The sequence below is a fragment of the Chelmon rostratus genome, chromosome 16 (genome assembly GCF_017976325.1).
Source record: "Chelmon rostratus isolate fCheRos1 chromosome 16, fCheRos1.pri, whole genome shotgun sequence".
Lineage (NCBI taxonomy): Eukaryota > Metazoa > Chordata > Actinopteri > Chaetodontiformes > Chaetodontidae > Chelmon > Chelmon rostratus.
Window position 1 is genome coordinate 8,966,693 of NC_055673.1, and position 19,986 is coordinate 8,986,678.

A 19,986-nucleotide genomic window follows, 5' to 3' on the forward strand; every position below is an offset into this window, starting at 1 on the left:
CACTTTCTCCACTTCTGTGCCTGTGGTTCTTGTTGGGCTTGCATTTTCGTATCATTAAGCCTCAAATGCAAATGTGAAAGGTCAAAAGTGTGTGTGTGTGTGTGTGTGCGCGCGTGCGCGTGCGTGTGTGTGTGTGTGTAAGATGTATTCTTGTGTGTAGGATTTATGACTGGTATGTTGTGGTAGAGCACATGTTTGCTTACAGTGCACATCGTGCTAACTCATCCTCTCCTGCATGCAGGCCTCAGTCAAGTTGTGTGATTGGTTTGTTTGGTGTTGAATGAGACAAGTTGTTTGGCCCTTGCGGACCCTCCTACATGCCTCACTGAATCATTCTTAGTGTCTTTTGCACACAATCGTGCTTTTTGCTCACGTTTTGCAAGCACGAGTCTCTCTAACGACACCTCTGCCACGCTTTTGCTGCCCACCCCTTCCGGCTGCATCTCCTCCAGATACCATCTTCGTGATGTACTCCTACTTCATATGTTTTTCCTCTCTGCTCCATCCCTTATTCCTCTTCCTCCTCCGTCTTCTTTCCCTCCTTTTCTCTCTCCCTTCTCCTCTCCCCTTTTTGCCTTTGTCTCCTCTATTAGGAGAGGGCCTGTCCTCTTCACGTCTCTCTCTCCACAAGCCAGGGGCAGCTTCCTCTGTCTCCAACCTCTCCCAGAGACGAGAGTCCAGAGTCTCCGTCCTGCTCAACCATCTCCTGCCCTCTTCTTCCTCCAACACTGGCCCCTCGTCCCTCACCACCCCTCAAAATACCCCTGATTCCTTCCGGTGCTCTTCCCAAAGCCTGTCACGCACCCATGGCGCAGGCCCTGGCCCTCAAGGCATCCCTGAGGTAGTGGTATCGCCACCAGAGGATGACGATCCACCGACCTCTGTAGAAGAAGAGGCAGCATCACCACAGCTCAGACGACGAGCGTCCTCGGCATCCCAGGGCCTTGAGCTGCTGCCCTTAGAAGGCAAATATCTGTGTAGCCTGCCAGTGTGAGTCACGGCTTGAACAGAGAACACTAGCACTAGCATGAAAGCTCTGCTCCCTGTTAACTTCCAACCCTCCAACCCTGCGGCCATCTCATCTATAACCCACAGCAAGGCTCACTCGCTAAGATGCTTTTTTCACTGTATTTATCCACAAAGTTTTTGACAACTTCTCTCTTCTCCGCCTCATGATTCTTGTTTCTCTCCCTTCTCTGTTGCTATGTATTCCACTGACCCATTCTTCTTCTACTAATACCTCTGGTTCTTGCCACACTTCTTTTTGCCGTTTAAACTTTCCTTCTCTGTCTCCTTACACATTTTCAAGTCATTCCTCAGCATCTATGCCTTGCTTGGCCCTGAACCTCTTCACACCTCCTTCACTGTGGTTGCATGGCTGCCTTCCACGATGTTTGGGTCTTTTTCTCATTCTGCATCATGTGTCCTGTGATGTGTTATTGCCACATTTAGCAATCTGCCCCATCTCACTCTTCTCAGTCGAGCTGTTTCATGTAAAACTGATTAGTAGGGATGTCCTGATCATTTCTGTTTTACTTTTGGCCACTGATCACAGTCTGAGTCATTTAATTTTGGGTGTCTGCTAGAATGTACAAGACAGCTACACCATAGAGTTGCATAGTACATAATCAAGTATAGTAATCTCAAGTTAGCCTACATTAAAATCAGGAAAGTCGATCCAGAGAGGTTATGTACTGTGTATATACAGTATATATATATATATATATATATATATATATATATATATATATATATATATATATATAAGAGGACAAGGGTACTTTTTTGAATTAATAATAGGCATCTGCAAAACTTGGCAGAGCTTTTTTTTCTTTTTACCCAAAAGCTGCTTGTAGTTTTATTTTTCACTCACTCAAACTGTCGCATTAGGAAAAGGTGCCTTCTGTTCAAGGTGAATACATGGGGGCCTTTTTTATAGGTTACATATTCAGAGCACAATTTATTATAACAAAGGATTGAAAAAATTGATTTGGCTTTTACAGATACCATTCATTAAAAAAAAGCAAAATGGCTTGGTCTCTGATGCAGATCTCGCAGATAGGCTTGGGGCTTCCCTAACTGTTAAGTCAGAACAGAAACTGACATAATGCTCCCTAAATCCTTTCATCTATTGCTTGTTTTAGCCTTGGGTGACACCCCTTTTTGAGGACATGCAGATATAAATGTCATGCAACTTGTGCTTTTCCCATTGCATAATTTGGCACCCATGCTTTTCCTCCCCATCAATTCCTAAGTATAAACGTTCTTTTACCCGATAGAGCAAGGCCAACGTGTGCCAGCAGCATGGCTAAATATAAGCCTGAGACCAGGGTGGGTGGTTTGGTACTGTATGTACGATCATATTGCCACCTACAGTGACTTTTTGTTCTTCCCAAACCAAGCCTTGTCAGTTTATTATTAGACTGTTTGTGCGTCTGTGTTTGTATCACTCTGGGAATGGCTCCATTTCAAAGTATGGGTCATTGGAACCAGTGATCACTTGAGGGAGCTGAATCTGAAAGGTTGGGGTAGTCTTATTATAGCTGACAGGCTTCTGTAATTGTACCCCCTTCTAGGAAAATATACAGTGTTTCCCAAGAAGCAATCATCTTGACATCAGTATGTGGGTTATTATTCAGAGGGGGGGTTTCAAGCCTTCATCATTACAGTTTAATAACACTGCAGGTTGTAAAACTGCGCTGTTATGTACTGTTGACTTAAAATAGCTAACTATATCAGTGTGTATTCAACAGAGAGTTGGTGTTAGACTGTAAAATGCCCTTAATGTATCATTTAGTCATTTTTTTAGGTGCAGGTTAATAAGGAAATAATTGTAGTCAACAATGCACTGATATAGATGTTCTCACATTTTTTAAACATGTACCGTAGTGGAATTGAGTTGACCAGAGGCTATTTATACTTATACATGCTGTCGACCCATTGAGTATGAAGTCATGGGTAAAAGACACATAGCATGCAGGGAATCATTGCTACCCTCGCTCCGTGGTATTCTAGGTCCTACTTAAGAGCTTTTCAGATCTTCTTCTCCTTGTCATTGGGCTGCCATTGGTCACTTTTATGACACAGTGGACATTTTAAAGTAGAAAAATGATCGCATCTAGACTCACGGTAATATAGTGTCATTACATAATTCCTGTATGTATATATCTGCTTTTAATCTGAGTTTTGGTACACTGGACAAAACTATAGATTAGCACCACTAGACCAAACAATGCACACATACAACTGTACAGAAAATATGAATGAATATCATCATGTTTTTAATCAGAGGAGTCCAGTGCTAACAGTCCCACATAAGAGTAAGAAAATCTTTAGTTATTTATGTCCCCCTTTAGCATATGAATGAGGTAGCGCTGTGACGCCACTGTATAAAAGGCTAGTATGGGGGAGCATTCCAGGGCTTAGCCTTCCTGAATGAAGTGTGTTGGTGGACGCAACCTAAGCTAATCCCTCTCTTATTCCAAGAGGCTTTGTCGGGTATGTGAGCAATCATGCTCCTGTTCAGCAGTCACAGCTACCCAGCATCCACTGGGGTTACTCCAGGGTACAGTTCAAGGATATGGATCACTGGCCAAACCACATGCTGATAGGAATGGCACATTTTAATTATGAGTCCTGATTGATTGTAGTTGAGAATGTAGCATATTGCTTAAGCCTTCAAAAATGGGTTTTGTTTGACATTGGCTTGATTGCTTCCTGATGGCAAAATGAGAAACGTGTCGATGTGGATAAGAAAAGAAGGAAAACCTGGTAAAAGAAGTGTTACATAATCCCATCCTATGATTCAAATACATTACTCCTTCATTTCATCTCCCACTCTCATGTCACCTCAAGTGCTAGCGTTTCCTGTATCTGGTATGGCTCAAATCACATAAGCAATGTCGAAGTGTGCAGCCAGTTATGCACAGAAATACCAGAGCTTCAACACTTGAAAGTGCTGATGTCTGAGGAAGGTGAACTGTCAGGCATATCAAACACATCCACTCACCTTTAGCTCAGAGCTGACATGAATTCAATCTAAGCAGGACTGACTTAAGCGCCAGAGTAATGAGCTCAACAGACGGGGAGCAACCAACAACAGCGCTTTGTGAAATATATCGTCTTCCCTGTGGAGAGACATCACAGTGTTGCAGCTCTGTACCAAATCAACACATCCTGCAAGTAATGGCTGTGGTGGAAGAAACGATTTCACTTGCAGCCAAAAATGTGAAATATTAAACAGCAAATCCAACTGATAAACATCTTAGCTACTTTGTATATTCTCAGCTTGTTGGCCTGTCTGTTCTATTTTAGTCATTTTAGACCTGTGTGGGCAGAAGTGTGACTTCATTATTTTGTGTCAGGTTTGCTTGCCAAGAACTGACCTCAAAAATGAGTAAAACGCCTGTGAAATTGCCTCTCATTTGATGAGCCCATGCCATAAACTAGCAGTCTGTCACAGATGAAAATAAACAAAGAGCAATTTTTCCCATTTCTTCAAAGAATGGCATTTAATAATGACATCGAAAGTAGCATTTCATGGAGAAACCACACTGCTGTTCGGACCAGTCTTTGCTTCCCAAGTACTTACACGGTGTCCATCATTGCTTTGTCTCTCCTGCCCTTCCTCTCCCCCTGTCCCTCCCAGGACCACTGGTGTCTCCAAACTCTGTCCCAAACAACCTGGATGGCAACAAGGCAGCGGAGAGGAGGCCGTCCAAAGTAGGGGTCAGTAGAGAAAGCAGCAGTGTCGACTTCAGCAAGGTAACCCAACAACAGTACTGAGCACAGAAACAGTCCGTCATGGTGGAAGGGCCCATGACTTCATCAGTGTCTTTCCTCAGTTGCTGAGCTTCCACAGACATTTCAGTGGTCTGTGTTGAAACCACCTGTATGAGAGCCACCATCACATACCCATCAGCCCTTTTCTTCTGGGCTCAGTAAGAGGCATCTTCAGTCATTGCTCCACCTGTAAAGGACTAAGATCAGATGATGGAAGTCCAACGTGGTTATGTAACTGTGTTTAGTTTTGAGAATTCTTACCTCGCATGGCTTCCATTCATCCCACCATTTTGTAGTTCCTAATCCAGTAAATGAAATGGCAGGCCGCCATAAGTAGTTATCATTATAAAACCATCCAGTATGACTGCCAGAAACTAAGGTGCAGTGTTTATATATGAGTCATAGGATACAAAAGAGAGATGAAGGCACAGTCATTTCTACACAGGGACAAGTGACTGTTACCATCACACCATGCTCAGAGCTGTTTTTAACATTAGAGATGCTTCACAGCAATGGACGATCTTTGCTCAGTACCTTGTCGTTGTTTATGCTGCTAACTTGCCTTTCATTAGTTATCATAGCATCCAAACGACCTGCTGCCATCTCTTACATCTGCTGTACTTCTTCATCTCTGTTTGCATGCCTGTTCTTGTCAACTAGTCCCCCATTCTTTCTCACAACTTTCTCTTTTTTCTTTCTGTTTTCCATCTGTTTCTTATTACGAGTTGCCTGTATATCTGATTCTTCAGTGTCATTGGTTGCGTTGGTTTCAGGTGGACATGAATTTCATGAAAAAGATTCCCCCGGGTGCTGAGGCGTCCAACGTACTGGTTGGAGAAGTGGACTTTCTGGAGAAGCCCATAATTGCTTTTGTACGACTGTCCCCTGCAGTCCTAATCACAGGCCTCACAGAGGTGCCTGTGCCCACGAGGTACAATAATTAGGAATTGAATAATATCATGATAAAGTTGTTAACTCTGACAAATTATTATACTCTGGCAGTAATATAAAGCAAACTGACAAAGTCATTTGTAAAAGCCCTTTTCACTTGGGGCTAATCTAACCTGGGGATTTACTGCGGTTCTGGCTGTGGTTGTGTGTCAGTGTCCCTGTCTGTAATCTATTAAGTAACACAGCTAAGAGTCTATAGCCACACGAGCTGCAAAGCTCTAATGCTCATTGCACACCAGAAAGCAAAGCTGTGGAAAAAATGGACAGACAACTTTGGTTTTCTTTGAAACTTAGTATTAACAAGTATTTTTTTTTGTACAGTGAGGCAAAACATTTTTTAATTACAATCAGCATGTCATTCACATTCCTGCTGATGGTTTCACTCTATTCCACTAATCAATAGCAGTAACATGACAAGAAACATAAGACTATGACAGCAAAGGCAGGGGAGAAGACTGCTAGCTTGCGAACATGGATGTAAACAATGCAGGCATCAAAATATTTTTAGAGATTGGCTTTGCAGAGGTTTTATAAGGGTCGACATGCCTTCAACATGTCTGTTAGACCTCAGGGATGCATACAATGCATTTGAGTGAGAAACAATAAATGTTGATTTCACTGTTTACAAGAAAACTTCTCAAAGTGAACACAGTTCAACATTGAGGTCAGTGTTATTCATAATGTATTTAATGAGTGCTTGTCTTGTTCAAAGGTTTCTTTTCCTGCTTTTGGGTCCTCATGGCAAAGGGCCCCAGTACCATGAGATTGGCAGATCCATGGCTACGCTAATGACAGATGAGGTGAGGGAAGGAAAGGGAGATCCTTGGTGTAACTTATTTCAGCTGTTTCAGCATGTCCTAAAACTGTATTAAAGATTATCTGGTTTAGTTTGAATTGTATCTATATTTAAGATGCACGCTGGGTTGCTAATGATTGATTTGGTACTCTGCCCTCTCCTTGAACATAAGGTGAATTATTGACCTTGCTGTGAACAGTTAAACATCATGTTGCAGAGACATTGAATAACTCCCAATAATATTCATTATGTAGATATTCCACGATGTGGCATACAAGGCGAAAGACCGAACGGATCTCCTCTCGGGGATAGACGAGTTCCTCGATCAAGTGACTGTCCTGCCTCCTGGAGAATGGGACCCCACAATCCGGATTGAGCCCCCCAAGAATGTCCCATCTCAGGTGAGTGATTCCCTTATTATTTAATGTGTACTTGGTGAATAGTACATATAAATGTGTGTTTATGTTTTAAACTTAATCCATATTGTGTTTTGACATATGGAATCATTTATGGAATCACTTAAATTGACATGTACAACAAACATACAGAAATCTGCTGCCTAATTTACTGTATAAAAGACTGGTCTTACAAACTGTAACAGTGAAATTTTTATTGACTCCAGTGACTTTTCAGTATGTGTAATTCTATATGCCACTATAGTCACACTGAGAGTGCCCCCTTATGGATGTAAAGCATCATGACAGCAAGGGTATTAAAATGCATGCAGCTACATTACATTTAAATGTCCTTTGACCTGCAGATGAAGAGGAAGAGGCCGTCTCAGCCCAACGGCACTGCGTCTCCAGCTGGAGAGCTGGAAAAAGAGGAAGACCATCACGCAGGGCCTGAGCTGCAGAGGACCGGGAGGTGAGTTTAGCGCCATTCTATTGATTTAAAATGCTTACTGGACTTACTTACTCCAGTAATCCATATTAATATCACTTGTGTGAGTAAAAAAGTTGACAAAGAAATGGTTGATGTTTGATTGTTTCATTAGCACAAGTAGGTATGCTTAATATATGACGTTCATTATGTTGAGACAAAGTGCCTCTTGTTAACAAGAGATGCAGGGGGAAACTCACCTCAGAAACTAAGGAGCTCATTTCATGCTCTTTAATTGCAGAAATTTATTTGTGGTTACAACAGTGAGAATATATTTTTGCAAAAGCTCTAAAATTTTGCTTGGTTTGATTTCACTTTATTATCAGAATATTTTTCTGACATTTTTTCTTTCATCTCAAAAAAAAAATACACTGTTTCACACAAATAACAAAACATTTAACATTTAACCAAATACAAATCAACACATGAAGACATAAATAGTGGTTGATCTGTAAACAAGGATTCAGTAAAAATGTTTCTGTGAGGTTCCTCACGTGTCATTAAAGTGGAGTACAATTTTTAATAGCTAACATCACTAATATATGTTTTAGCAGACACATCTCTACTGCACTCTGTGAACCTCAGATGCTGACATTTATGGGTAGCTCATGCTGGGTCTCTAGAGCGCAGGCCACACAGCGAGGAGGAGTGTTTATTTGAAACCTCAGACAGGCACACACACACACACAAACACACTCTGCACACATACACATCAGTTGGGAGGCGCTGTATTATTTACAGATTCACTCTCCTTTTCACTGCTACTATAAAAGGCTTATGAGTGAGTGACTGGGGGACAGAGGAGTGTACAGAAGTGCAAGAAGCTAATGTAAAGAAAGCTATCAGAAACATGCCGTAGAAAAGAAACAGCGGGGTTCGCGGAGGCAGAGAATAGAGGTTATTCCAGAGGTGTCGGGGGAAAACAAAATGAAAGAAGACCTCATAGCAGAGCAATTGGGCAGGTGTCAGAGAAAAGAAAAGAATATATACAAGGAGAGAAATGTAGTCTCTCAAAGACAAAGTAACGATAGGCAGAAACAGCGGAAGGCTGGTTGGGCGGGAAGTCATTCAACATTCAACAATATTTGTATGAAGCAAAAATAATTTGGACTCAGCAGCAAGATCACAGTGTTTTGGGATTTAATATTATAAGAATACACACTCGCAAGCACACAACACTGTTCAAGCAAAAAAAATAAAAAATGGTCTCAACACAGAGTAAATAGCCATTGTTCAAAATTGCAGTTTTAATCACCTTATAATTGCTCTGCATTTAAATAGAACAACATGAAGATTCTGATGCATTATCATATAATAAGAATAGCAATACTAGTGATAGTGTTACCAGGCTTTAAGGATCATAAGATGAATAATAAAAATAATGGCTGTTTGCTATCTTAATCGCTGTTGCACATTTTTTAATTTAATTCCTTAAATATTCTCAGTGGAATTGAAAGGTAAAGAACTGCTTCATATTAATAGAGTTTATGTGACACTAAATTAGATATGTTCACTTGAAAGTATCCATTACACTATTACTATGTAATATAATTGTGCGCTATTACTTGAAATTATTAACTACCTCTCTCTTCTTGCAGGATATTTGGTGGTCTGATCCTGGACATCAAGCGCAAGTTACCATTCTACTGGAGCGACATCAGGGACGCCCTCAGTCTGCAGTGTCTAGCCTCCATCCTGTTCCTCTACTGCGCCTGCATGTCCCCAGTCATCACATTTGGAGGTCTGCTTGGGGAGGCAACAAAAGGCAACATCGTGAGTCCAAAAGCTTGGCACTTAAAAGTCGGTCACGTGTGCATTTCATGAACCCAGTGGGCATCAGACCCCTACCCCCTGGTTGTCTAAGTGCCATGTTCTATCAAATCAGATATACAGAACCTGTACCATTTGGTGGCCATACATACATAAATATGTTAAAGATTTTTCTATGAGCTCTGTGCTGAAATGTTAAATGCTCTGATTTTAAGTTCCTAAAATCCGAAGGTTAAAGCAAATCCGATGTAGCATCCCATAGCCTCCCTCAAGCACTGTGTGCAACAAGAATGCTTTATTCCCCCATGAAATTTAACATTCACCAAATATATATGCTCTTACATGCAGTACGTGGTATAGGGTTTCAGTGCAGGTGTGATGCTCTGCATATAGTCTATCTCATTCATAACCCTCACTGCTGTTTGTCAAGGAAGAAATGTTTTCCAACCACCCGATTTCATCCATTTTTTAATCAGGTCATTTAGTGTGTCAAGAAAAGTCACCATAATCTTTCACCCACTTTGTCCGTGCCTTTGCATATTCATTTATGTGGATATTGTTCACTGTGAGGTCTTTATTCTCAGTCCAAAATAAGATCTGATGATTATTCAGCCTCCCATACACTAATGTGGCATCACACTGCAAGCTATTCTATATATATTGACTCTGTCTTTTTATTGCTCCCGCTTGCTCACTGTCTGTTTGGCACAGTCTCCTTTTTACCCAGATGTCCTTAGTAGGACAGGGGACTGTTGGCATAGGCACAAGCTGTGTGCTGGTGTGTGTGATGCGTCTGATTAAACTCAGCAGGCCGGGTCTAAACAGAGATATGACTTCGGACAAGTCAGCAGGGTGGAAACATTTGAAACGTTTATCTAGCCTCTCAGACACAGCCCAGAGTGCCTGTTAATCAAAACTCTCTGCGCTCTGGTTGCAGGTTTCTTCTTCACCTCTCTGTTTTTGCCTTTAGCCTTTCCCTCTCTGTCCTCCTTTGTGTGGTTTTACCTCCTCCATCCACCCTGACTCCTTCCCTCTCCTCTGTGTCTACAGAGTGCCATAGAGTCTCTATTTGGGGCCTCACTGACAGGAGTGGCATACTCCATGTTTGCAGGACAGCCCCTCACTATTCTTGGCAGCACAGGTCCTGTTTTAGTTTTTGAAAAGATCCTTTTCAAGTTCTGCAAGTAAGTTTAAGCAATTTAGCTTTTTGCTGTGATATAATGAAATAGTCGAAATATTGATAAGACTAAGTAGTCTGCACAGTATACAGCATTGTGTTTTGAGGATTCCAATAGCCTAATGGGCCCTAATGTGCATTGTATACCTGCATTCATCCTCCTCCATGTCACCTTTGTCTGTCATTCTCAGTGACTATGACCTGTCGTACCTGTCGCTGCGGACCAGCATTGGTCTGTGGACAGCCTTCCTTTGTTTGGTCCTGGTGGCCACAGACGCTAGCTCCTTGGTCTGCTACATCACCCGATTCACAGAGGAGGCCTTCGCTGCGCTCATCTGCATCATCTTCATCTACGAGGCTCTAGAGAAGCTCTTTCACCTCGGAGAACACTACCCTGTCAACATGCACAATGACTTGGAAAACCTCACCCAGTATTCGTGAGTACTGAGATTTTACTGGGATGTTACTTCTATATTTAAGTTTAGTAGTGGTATTCTTGCAATATTTGCTGACTATTTACAGTTCAATTAAGAATATGTATTTATTTCGTACTGCATTAAATCAAATTATTCTTCAGTGACAAAGTAGCTTTTTTTATTTTTTATTTTTCAACAGATTTTGCTGCTGTGTCAGAATTGGAGCTAACATGTCCCCTTTTTAATACACTCTTCAGGTCAGGATTTCATGTTTGCCAAAGGGGTACATGAAGTATGTGTAATGCTCACAAATGCTGAAAATTGTAATTGCAGTGGCTTGATCTGATCCAAGTACATGTCTTCCCCAGCACTGCAATGAAAACAACCTCCTTGCAAAATACCACATTTAAAAACAACTGATGCTAGCAGATTTGGCTGCATCCTATTTATTTACTTAACTTCAAAATGAACATTTTTCATTTTAAGATAAGCGCATACTTTGTTCAGCATTTGTTCTCTTGTCTCCAGGTGCCAGTGCTCCGCACCAGTCAACGCCTCAGATAAGATGATGCAGAAGTGGAACCAGACAGGATACAGCCCAGACTCTATTCCATGGAGTAGCCTCAATGTTTCGGTGAGACCAGCTCACCGTGATCTCTAGTGTGATTAGTGGGAATCACACCCACACTCAAATGTGTAGGATGTGTTGAGCAAACATCATCAGCCAGCTTTGTACATGCATTCCTGCACTCACGCGAACTCACTAATTCATACAGATGAAGGTCAGGCACATTAACACTGATGCATTAATGGGAGCTACTTCTGCCACTAATAGAACCACGATGAGACTGCCAAAAAACTGCAGTACTGGAACAGCTTATCAAAATTCATATTATAGTACTCACCTAATGCTCCTTTTGCTCTAGATGTGCAAGAAGCTCCATGGGGAGTTTTTGGGTCCTGCCTGCGGTCATCATGGGCCCTACATCCCAGATGTTCTTTTCTGGTCCATCATCCTCTTCTTCACCACCTTCTGCCTATCCTCCTTCCTTAAGCAGTTCAAGACGGAGAGATATTTTCCCACCAAGGTGAGATGGTTAGAGAATGAATATCAATGAATTCACATCTGAATAGTTTTTTTTTCTGTATCTCTGTAACAGTGTGTAGGTCTTGCTACACTATATAATTGTTTACACTAATATCCCTTGTATGCAAGAGCAAACTCATGTACAGAAGGAAAAGCTTGCTTCCACCCACACACTGTCTATTATCACTTGGTGTTCTGTGTAGGCAGGTGCTGGTATTGTCTGAGTTGTTATGCTTTTGCTGTTGACACAAATGTAATTATTATCTACACGAAGGCTACACTCCTCTGCATCCCATGCAAATTATGGTCTGTATCCACCCTTCCACAGAATCACTAACTGTACGTTCTTAGAAAAAGTCAAATGCTTACTGGATAGGAGTGGAGCAGCTTCTATTTTGTGGCTGTGTGTTTGTGAGTGACAGTAGAAAACAGCATGCATGCTCAGTTGCAAGTCATAGATGAATAGATAAATAAATACAGTTGTGTTGCTTGTGCTTGTGTGCCTGTTTGTGTGCGTGTGTGTGTCTTATAGGTGCGATCCACTATCAGTGATTTCGCTGTGTTTATAACCATCATGATCATGGTGCTGGTGGACTATCTAATGGGGATCCCCTCTCCTAAGCTGAATGTCCCTGACCGCTTTGAGGTAGGCATCTATTCCAACATGTCTTCTTTATACATGTATGTTTAAATGACACGGTGACATCACATATTATTACATCCTCTGTAATGTTATTCTTTTGCAAGCAAAGATATAAATGTTGTCCTTTCAATACAAAAATTTGCACATTGTGAAATATTTTATATATTATCATAAGTATGTGCAATATACTAAATGTAGACCATCCCTGCGTTTTCCCTGCAGCCAACTTCAAAGAACCGAGGCTGGCTGATTGACCCGTTAGGAGAAAATCCCTGGTGGACGCTGCTGGTGGCGGCACTTCCTGCCCTGCTCTGCACCATCCTCATCTTTATGGACCAGCAGATCACTGCAGTCATCATCAACCGCAAGGAGCACAAGCTCAAGGTCAGACCTGCCTGCGCGCCTTTTAGCAGTGTTATAGTATCCTAGAAGTCTTTGCTATTACCTGTGGTGTCTGTCTATCCCTTCTTTAATGTCCAGCAGTACAAAAAAAACATGTAAGTCATATTTTGAATTTCTGTTGACACTTAAACAAATGTATGAATGTACCAAATGTATTATATATTTGTTTTTTTGAGAAAGTGGTTCTGTATAATCAGAATTGACCTGGAAATTGGTTTTATCCCAAATGCTGGATTGTGTTTCTTATAAAGAAAAAACATCTGGCAAACAACAAATATGGTGCAGTGATTGAACATCAGTAAAATGTTGAAGTTAGTATTGTAGTTCTTGGATGGGAAACCCGATGTCTGATTGCACTGTTAATATAATGAATGAGCATGTAAAACTGAATCTGCTGTGAGTTTTACTGCAGTCTTTTCATTTGACCTGCATAGATTTTGTTGTGTAAAACATCATCAGCAGAAAGTCTTAAACTGCACTCTGTGTCACCAATCTGTCTGTTTTTTTTCTCATTACTTGCTCATTTGTGGCTCTTCAGCTTGCTCTCCTTCTATCTGAACATTCAGTTCTTCACTCTCTCTACACCTGTTTTCCTCTGCTGCCGCTCATTCTCTCACTATTCCTCTCTCTCCCCCTTTCCGTCATCCTTAATTATAGTCTTGTCTGTTCCTTTGCTGTTTTTCGTCTCTCAGAATTGCTTCAGCTATAATCTGTTTCAGCTTTTTTCTGAGGTATTTTTATGCCTCTGGGTTCTACACTGCTGCTATTTTAAAAATAAATTCAGTTCACCTTAAAAATTCATAAGGCAAAGATTTGCAACTCAGTATTGCAAGTACTGAAGGGCAAATAAAATTATGTTCTGAATTCTGAATCTTTATTTCTCATGGCTGGCTCTCAAACGTACAATGTGTATCCTGCAGAAAGGCTGTGGCTATCACCTGGACCTGCTGATAGTGGCCCTTATGCTGGGTGTGTGCTCCATCATGGGCCTGCCGTGGTTCGTGGCTGCAACCGTCCTCTCCATCTCCCACGTTAACAGCCTGAAGCTGGAGTCTGGCTGCTCTGCTCCAGGAGAGCAGCCAAAGTTCCTGGGCATCCGGGAGCAGCGGGTCACTGGATTCATGATCTTTGTCCTCATGGGTTGTTCTGTTTTCATGACCTCAGCGCTCAAGGTGAGACACGGGAAACGCTGGACTAATATTTGGGAAAAGAAATGACATCACATTTTAATCACCCTAAATGAGAGGTTCGTAGTAGCCTTCATGTGCCGAGGGGGTTATCTTTTAAATATGTTGCACATATTTAAAAGATAACCCCACACATTTTTTTACTGCTCTGTCTTTTTAATGTGTCCTGATGTGGCAAATGCCATGTTAGCCTTTCGTTTTCGTCAGTTGACTCACTTAAACTGATCTTATACTCTGTCGTTCCACTTCTGCTCTTTACAGTTTATTCCTATGCCAGTCCTGTATGGAGTCTTTCTATACATGGGTGTCTCTTCCCTCAAAGGCATTCAAGTAAGACTCTACTCTGCTGGTCTTTGAAGATAATATGCCCTTTTATTCTGAACAGACTTGCAGTCACGAGCTGTTCAGTAAAGATAAGTTTGCCCCATGTAGTTCCAAACCTTTGATCATAATTCAGAATCCTTAAAAGCTTTGTTAAATGAATAATGTATTGAATTTTAGCCTTTTCCTCGTCCCCCCTCGTCTTTAGAGCCATTTTTATTTGCACTTCTTATCTGTCTCTCACTGAGCTGCTTTCATCTCATTTCTCTTTAGTTTTTCGACAGAATCAAGCTGTTCGGCATGCCTTCCAAGCACCAGCCTGATCTGATCTATCTGCGCTATGTGCCGCTGTGGAAGGTCCACATCTTTACCCTGGTGCAGCTCACCTGTTTGGTGCTGCTCTGGGTCATCAAGGCCTCTGCAGCAGCTGTTGTGTTTCCCATGATGGTAATGACCTCGAACCTCAAAGTCTGTCACACATTTTCACACATCTACATAATATGCTGAAGACACAGGTTCAGCTGCACCCATTGAATGTCCCTCTCTCTAATATCACTGATACATAATAATTGTTCATAGTGGTGTCAGATGGAAATAAGATATTCAGTATATTCACAGTGTAATAAATGTTTTATTATTCTGTTGTACTATATTTTAATCCTGTTTGAGATGTTAAATCTGTGCTAGTAGATTTTTCATCCGTGTGTCTCCAGGTTCTGGCGCTGGTCTTTATCCGAAAACTTCTAGACTTTTTCTTCACCAAGCGAGAGCTGAGCTGGCTCGATGACTTGATGCCAGAAAGCAAGAAGAAGAAAGAGGACGACAAGAAAAAGAAAGCACGTGAAAAGCTGGTAAAACTTCATCAATCATGTTCCTTTCTTTTGGGTTTTCTTTGTAGTAACCTGACAGTCGCAAGTTAGACTCTAATTAAAGCAGCCTTTTCATGTTCAAGTGTTTTTGTACTTCAAAAGAAAGAAACACACTTGAACTGCCAAATTGGAGAAAATCACAACTGAATTCACTCAAACTTTTGTCTTTAGGTGTAGAACCAAGAAGACATTTTTTTGCCTTATGTAACCAGCGTGGTGCCTCTCTGCAGTCATGGCTGTTCTGTGATTTAGCCTTCCAATACTGTTTTCATTCAGGAAGCCGAGTCCCGACTGCAGGACGAAGAGGAGATGGAGCTGAAGGTCAGCTTTGAAGGCTCGAACCGGCTCAACATCCCTGTGAAAACCCTCTCGGGGAGGTGAGTGGTGCAGGCCACAAAGCACACTTTGATGCCACATTCTGGGATGAAAAGCATCTTTTTATAGCAGGTTCATATCAATAAGGCATCAGGTATATCTATTTTTGATCATACAGTCGTGCACAAAGATCCGGTCTCTTCTGATGATATTTTATTATCTTATGATCTGACTCTTGTGAGGCAGCAAAATACATTTTTATGATGGCTTAAAATACTTTATGGACTATGCTTAATGTAAATAGTTCCCAATTAGACTTCCTCCCTAATCAATGTCTTTCTGGCTGATGCATCTGATGCATCACATTGTTATGTACAACTTGGAATGGTGGGATTCTGACCCTGGTAGTCAGCTGTGTGTTATTATGTCCATCTTGAACAGATCATACAGAATAGGACTAGTGACCCACAGCCTCCCAATGGAAGACGAGGTAGCAGGGCTGTGTGTCTGATGCAGAACATCTGACCCACACGGCTGCGTTCTAACCCAGCTCACTGATACTCAGACAGTTCACGCATGGCCCAAACTGTCGGTCCCAGAAACAGAAACCCTGGCTTTAAAGCACACTGCTGTGGGTGTTGTTGTGTTCTATCTTGATTTTAAGGGAATTTACCCTGTCTTTGATGAAAAATGTCTGTCTTCGTATCCTTGTCTAACTAACGAATAATGTGGACATAGTGAACTCATGCCAACTTTTGCCTGTAATGCAAAAGCCTCACATTTCTCGGTACATACTAACATACTGTCTGTGCCCTGTCTGGTCGGCCTTTTTGTGCTGTCAGTTTGTTTTAATCTCTGACTTTTGTGCATGTTTGTGTCTGCTTGTTTGAACTGTCTTGCACTGAACTTCTGCTGATGTCTACATGCCTGTCTTCTCTTTGTGTTTCTGTTTGTGTGTGTGTGTGTGTGTGTTTGCATTTTGGCATGTAGTTCTGATTCTGACCCCTTGGTTGTAAATATCTCTGATGAAATGGACAAAACCGCAGCGTGGAAAGCCGTGAACTCGAGTGCAGAGTCATGTGCCCAACCCATGAAGCGTAGTGAAAGGTAGCTATGCCATCTCCTGGAGTCTCCCAGAGCCCCTGCTCCCAACTGCATTACTTTAATATGATAATCTAACGTTAACAGCAAAAGACGACTTAAATGTTCTCTGAGAAGGATTAACGTATCGAAAGCAAGTTTTAAGCAAGATTATTTCCTACTGTAGTGAAATAAACCCAAGTGATAGATGTAAATCCGTAGAAAATACAGTCTTGAGTGTTGGGTATCACAGTCTAAATCTGTACGTGCAACACTGTTCTTGTGTCTTTTAGTATCTTAAGGTGTTAATTTGAGAGCTAATCACATTAGTTTGACTTTGATCTAGAATTGCCACTTATGCCTCACATAAGCCTCGTCTTCAGCAAGGCGTACTGCAGGTGGTGAAATGTTGAAAGCCGAGCACTATCACTCCTGTGCCTGACAACATCTCACACTGGCTCTCCACCCTTTGCACCACCTTGAATTTGCGCACGCGCTCACCTCATCTCGTATCTTCTTCACCTCTATGCAACAGCCAGGAAAAGGTGGCCTGTGTTAGAGTCGATGTCAGCCCAGAGACGCCAGGAGGGGGCTCCACTGCCGAGACCTTCCTGTGATGAAGCGAGGCCCTCCTTACCCTCCTGATACCTTGTCCCACTCAACACCCCCCCCCCTGCTGACGGGCACCATCTTAGTGGCAAAGGGGGCATAGAACTGGAGCAGCACGACCTGCCTGCAGTGTTCCCCTCTTCAGGCCAGCAGGCGAGCTCCCCCAGGGCTGTGAGTCCTACTCCACTCTGTCTGGAAGCGTGCAGCACACGTACAAACAGCCGCCACAACGCACTATTGAGCGCACATGAAGGAATTCTGCTGTTATTGCCCACCGACGCTCATTGTTTAAAAACTCTCTCAGTCTAGCAATTTCTCAACCATTCAAACCACAGATGCCAAAGGAACGGGCCTCACTGGTGGGGATCTTGGACTGCGTGAATTGAATTTTTCTTTGAATCCGCTGTATATTTTAATGTTTTACCGTTTTAGCTGTTTACAGTGTTGTACATTTTGGATTCTTCGTAGCTCATACACGTGAGCTGTCCTGCACTGTCTGTTTCCATGTATTTTAGGTCCAGCTACGACCTTTCATACAACTACACCAGCTTCAAAAAACTCATTTGATTAAAGCCATTCAGGTATCGTCAGTGTCAGGCGATCATGTTTCGTAATTAGTCTGGCACAGTAAATGACACAAACCAAAAGAGAGGTACATTCAGACACTACGGCACCACAGTACTACTGCATACGTACATCTTTGTAGAATTTGCTCATGCATCGTCTCTGCCGTCTGCAGGGAAACACTCAGTATTTATATTGCTGCTCATGAGTCGGTCAGTTGTTTTCACTGTAAACCTCACTGTTCATATTGTGTGTGATGTTATAGAAATATCATTGTAACATAATAGAAAACCTACTTCAGAGGCCATATGAAGTCTGTACTGTACAGTAAGCACTTTGCCAGTATAGTTTCTTACTTAAAATGGGTTATAGTGTATCAATAAAAAGGTTACTTTGCCTCCCACCGTACCTGTAGAGCTGTTGTTCAAATGTCAGTTAAACAACTCAGGAATCTTGCATGATTTCTGACTTTGGTCACCTGATATTTTTGTCACAAGGCAGTGATAATTAACTATTCCACTGTATTCCTCTCATCGCTGGTATCACACCTATTTTAATAAATGCTCTAAATCATAACTTATAGTAAGGTGCAAAACAGAAAAGAGAATATTCATGACCCCGGTTAGTTGCACCTGTTTTTATACTGTCTGTATTATTGCTGGTAATTGTGTGTGTGAGCGTGTGTGTGCGTGTGGTGTAAAGATAATTTGGTATGTCAAGCGTTGCAAATCATTTTATGCAAAATATTTCTACAGTAAATGTAAAAACTATTATATTCTATGAAGTTGTTCTTATTTTGCTAAGTGCGGTCTCTGTTTTAGCAATAAACATCCCATACTGTGCAATGTATGGACTCATGAACTTAGCTAATATTCAGGCAAAGAGTAACTCGTGGAATGGTTTTAGTGTCTGTTTCATCGGCTCTGTCTGCGTGTAGCTACAGTGACTCTACAGACAATAGCTTACGTGCCTTGTGGAAGCTCTTTATGTCTTGTACTGATAAATTTAAGTGTTCAGAACAGGTGTACAGGTACACACATACACACATGGTGGCACACAAATCCCAAAGACAGACCATCATGACTTCGTAAGAGTGAACCAGTACATGGCTCATCAGCAGAGGCTTAGGTCTGTTGCAGTGTTATTCCACGTCTGTGTGAAAGCCTGAATACTGTGTCCGTGTGTGTGTTCGCTCACAACATTGAAGCTCTGTAATCTGTGCTAAGCTACTGCTTTTTTGAATGATCAGTAAATGTCAAATTATTGTACTGTCAACATCAAAAATGAAGTCAGTGACATTTTGCCAAACTTGTATTTTCTAAAAACTAAATCTTAAGTTTGAATTCAGTCACAGATACTTCACATGTTACTTCCCTACACATGCTGTATATTTGATAGAAAAATGTGACTTGTCTGATGGGTGGAGTCATCACAATAAACAGAACATCCACCAACTAGGTACTTGTAATGTCATAATAATGTTTATTTTGATGAAAAATACCCTATTTTCACATGGCATCAGTTTCAATATCAGTATATATATGTGTGTGTTTTAGAGCTGGATAAACTGTCAACAAAAAGATGGAGATTTTACCCTCCGTCGTCACTACGTAATCATGCATTTGTTCTGATGTACAGACACATAACATCAGTGAAGCACGTAGCATCCTGTTGTTAGCTTGAACGATGACTCTTTTGTCACTGCCGATTGGTGCAAAGCAATAAAAGTGAATACATGGTGATTTTCTTCTGTCTTTATTTTACGTCTCACTGAGCAAATGAATCCATAATGAAAATTATCATTAGTTGCAGTCTCATGCAAAGTAGCTACAAATCAGCTCCACCTCAACCAACCACAACGGTAAAATCCTGCTTTTATAATAGTCTATGAGTGATCATAATCAAATGATAAAATACATTTTGCTGAGATACTAATTTTTTTAATGCAGGACTTTTACTTGTAACAGAGTACTTTTACATTGTGATATTGCTACTTTTACATAAGTAAAGGATGTGAGTACTTTCTCCACCCCTGTCATCAGCCTGGCATGTTGGTTATGTTATTATGGAAAAGGAAAACTCCTAAAATTGATAATGGTATCAGCTCTTAAAACTCCAACGCTGGTATAAAAGAG

The 19,986-nt window shown here is 41.4% G+C and overlaps 1 protein-coding gene across 6 annotated transcripts in view; it reads left to right on the forward strand.

Moving 5' to 3' along the window:
• The window catches only part of LOC121619416 (sodium bicarbonate cotransporter 3-like), a 43,653-nt gene extending 24,080 nt beyond the window's left edge, over positions 1–19,573 (forward strand). For 2 of the 6 annotated variants that reach the window (XM_041955118.1, XM_041955119.1), the window contains exons 7-24: positions 4,649–4,728; positions 5,556–5,713; positions 6,446–6,533; positions 6,784–6,930; positions 7,290–7,396; positions 9,010–9,184; positions 10,232–10,365; positions 10,550–10,795; positions 11,303–11,408; positions 11,701–11,862; positions 12,394–12,507; positions 12,727–12,888; positions 13,827–14,078; positions 14,355–14,423; positions 14,688–14,861; positions 15,128–15,265; positions 15,560–15,660; positions 16,589–17,207. In XM_041955118.1, the coding sequence (XP_041811052.1) occupies positions 4,649–4,728; positions 5,556–5,713; positions 6,446–6,533; positions 6,784–6,930; positions 7,290–7,396; positions 9,010–9,184; positions 10,232–10,365; positions 10,550–10,795; positions 11,303–11,408; positions 11,701–11,862; positions 12,394–12,507; positions 12,727–12,888; positions 13,827–14,078; positions 14,355–14,423; positions 14,688–14,861; positions 15,128–15,265; positions 15,560–15,660; positions 16,589–16,709 (2,534 nt within the window). In that variant the 3' untranslated portion in view covers positions 16,710–17,207. The other 4 variants (XM_041955124.1, XM_041955123.1, XM_041955122.1 and 1 more) reach the window with 4 other exon arrangements.
• Positions 19,574–19,986: the final 413 nt, after the last annotated feature.